The sequence below is a fragment of the Phoxinus phoxinus genome (assembly GCF_949152265.1).
Source record: "Phoxinus phoxinus genome assembly, chromosome: 16".
Classification (NCBI taxonomy): Eukaryota; Metazoa; Chordata; class Actinopteri; order Cypriniformes; family Leuciscidae; genus Phoxinus; species Phoxinus phoxinus.
In genome coordinates, this window is record NC_136891.1 from 1,825,344 (window position 1) to 1,827,843 (window position 2,500).

The following is a 2,500-nucleotide window of genomic DNA, read 5'->3' on the forward strand; positions in this document are numbered from 1 at the left end:
CGGGAGTTTGGGGAACTTGCTGACCGGTAACTTGTTGGACTCGCTGGCTAATGTTAGTTTAGCCTATTCAGCCTCAGGTATATGTTCTTTATGCTAATATTGTGTAGCTGAATAACTGTTAATGTGTTACGCTAACACACCGGACACTATTCAGCTGTTGTTCTGTGTGCTGTTGTGGAGCTGAATAACTCGCCTTTCCAGATTAAATGTCTGTTCTTGGTCTTGGATTTTGTGAAATAAATTTCTAATTATTTTAGAACTTATATATGTTTTTTTCCTCTTCATGACGCAGTTTTTGACTGATGCGACTTATACTCAGGAGCGACTTATACTCCGGAAAATACGGGTACTCATCTATTAAATTTCTCCTCTGTCTCCAGGTCTCTGCGTTTCCGGCGTACATGGGAACTCCGAGCGCCGGATCTGCTCTCAAACTCTCTCCCGGAGGATCTTCCGGCTCCAAAAGTGACGTGTGGAACAGCCTGATCCTGGCGTGAGGAGCCGGGGCGCTTCATCTCGTGGTCAACAGATCAGTCGCAGAAAACACAGGACCTGATTGAGGACTCTCGCAGGAACCAGAGACGCTCGAGTCCCGAGAGCATTATAAGCTGTGTGGTCGAGTGTACTGTGTGTACTCTACACATCTTGGTTTCGTTATTTTAAACCGTTCAGATGATGTTCAGATGGTCGTAGATGAGCGTGTTTATCATGTAAACACTTTTCTCCTGAAATGTAAAAATGTTGCTATTTTTTTGCAGTTGCTCTTCAGAAACTATATTTAAGTGAAGCTCAAAGCACTCCTACTGTACTTTACTGGATCATTCTCTCTCTCCTTCACGCCATATCTGCTGGGAAAGCTTTATTTTCAGTGTCATGAATACGTGACCCTGGACCACAAAACCAGTCACATGGGTCAATATTTTCAAAATTGAGATTTATACATAATCCGAAAGCTGGATAAATAATCTCTCCACTGATGTGTGGTGTGTTAGGATAGGACAATATTTGGTCGAGACACAACTATTGAAAATCTGGAATCTGAGGAGCAAAAAAATGTAAACATTGAGAAAATCTCCTTTAAAGTTGTGCATTTATGTTCACGATTGTGCTGCATTCACTCACACAAATACATGTTTTATATATTTACGGTAGGGCATTTACTAAATATCTTCATGGAACATGATCTTAATATCCTCATGATTTTTGGCATAAAAGAAAAATGGATAATTTTGACCCATACAATGTATAGTTGCTATTGCCACAGATATACCCGTGCGGCTCCAGACTGGGTTTGTGATCCAGAGTCACGTATTGTTATTAATGTCCATGTGCAGATATCATTTTGACTGTTTTTCCGAACGCATCTCATCGACTAACTTTCTGTCCTGAAAGCCACTTTCTCAAATCATTTTTAAAATAACTTTCACCGCATTTTAACTTCCTTTTAATATCTTTATCGCAGCTGAACTCCTTTAATTTCAATTCTTGTATTTATTTCTAGAGTAAACAGGGTTACAGTTTTGCTTTCTGACGGGAAAGGAGACAAACTGCTTGTAAAGTCCATTAAACTCTTATTTTACATTCGCTTTTTCTCTTTAGCCTGTAAAGAAAATAGTCCATATGTAATTCTTCTCTTGTATTCTATATAGTATTAAGTGTATATAACTGTATGTATGCCAAACAACTCACTCCATGTTTTTAAAACACACAACATATGTGAAAATTAGATTAAATGCTTATAATTCTAAGTTCATATGTTTTCCGTGTCTTTAAATGCCCAAAAATATGTGTAATAAAGTTACACAATAATTCAACAATCAAAGACTAATAACTGACCAAGTCATTTTTTATTTGTCAAAGACTAATAAACATTTTTGAGAAATATATCTGTTAATGCATATGTAAAATTATTATTATTGTAACGATGTGTTCTTGAATCAAGTTCATATTCACAATACATACACATTATGCACAATAATAAATAAAAAGTTACAGATTTTATATTATATTAAACCATATCAGTCTTACAGATTATATATTTCATTATTTTTAATGCTTCAGATCTCATTTGCAGCTGAAGTGATTCTATTTAAAAAAAAAATATTAATTCAATGCCATGAGAACAAGAGATATTACATATTCATATTATCATACATTAGCTGCCAGGAAATTAAAAGAAAATAAATAACAAAAAAATTACATAAAACTTTAGTTTTTGCTTTTTTGTTTTCTAAAAGATTTACATATAATTCATTTTTAAAATGTGAAAAATTTGGTTTGCATTGAGCCCACTTCTTTTTATGTATATGGTATTTTTCTTAACAAAATAAATAACTGTATAATATGTTTTTCTTTACATTTACATTACATTACATTGTCATTCTGAGTATAGAAAGCACATAAAATACACATTTCTATCATATACACTTCAGTTTTCTACTAATAAAGGTTTCTTAATCTTTCCAAAATAATCTTGAGTAAATAAATACAGTGAAAAAAA

General features: G+C 33.8%; 1 protein-coding gene across 1 annotated transcript in view; it reads left to right on the top strand.

Annotated features, from left to right (window-relative positions):
• Window positions 1–1,930, top strand: part of gata4 (GATA binding protein 4) — a 12,358-nt gene extending 10,428 nt beyond the window's left edge. The window contains exon 6 of the mRNA XM_079639351.1: window positions 381–1,930. Within this exon, the coding sequence (XP_079495477.1) occupies window positions 381–497 (117 nt within the window). The 3' untranslated portion in view covers window positions 498–1,930. The remainder of the gene's footprint in view (window positions 1–380) is intronic.
• The last annotated feature ends 570 nt before the right edge of the window (window positions 1,931–2,500 follow it).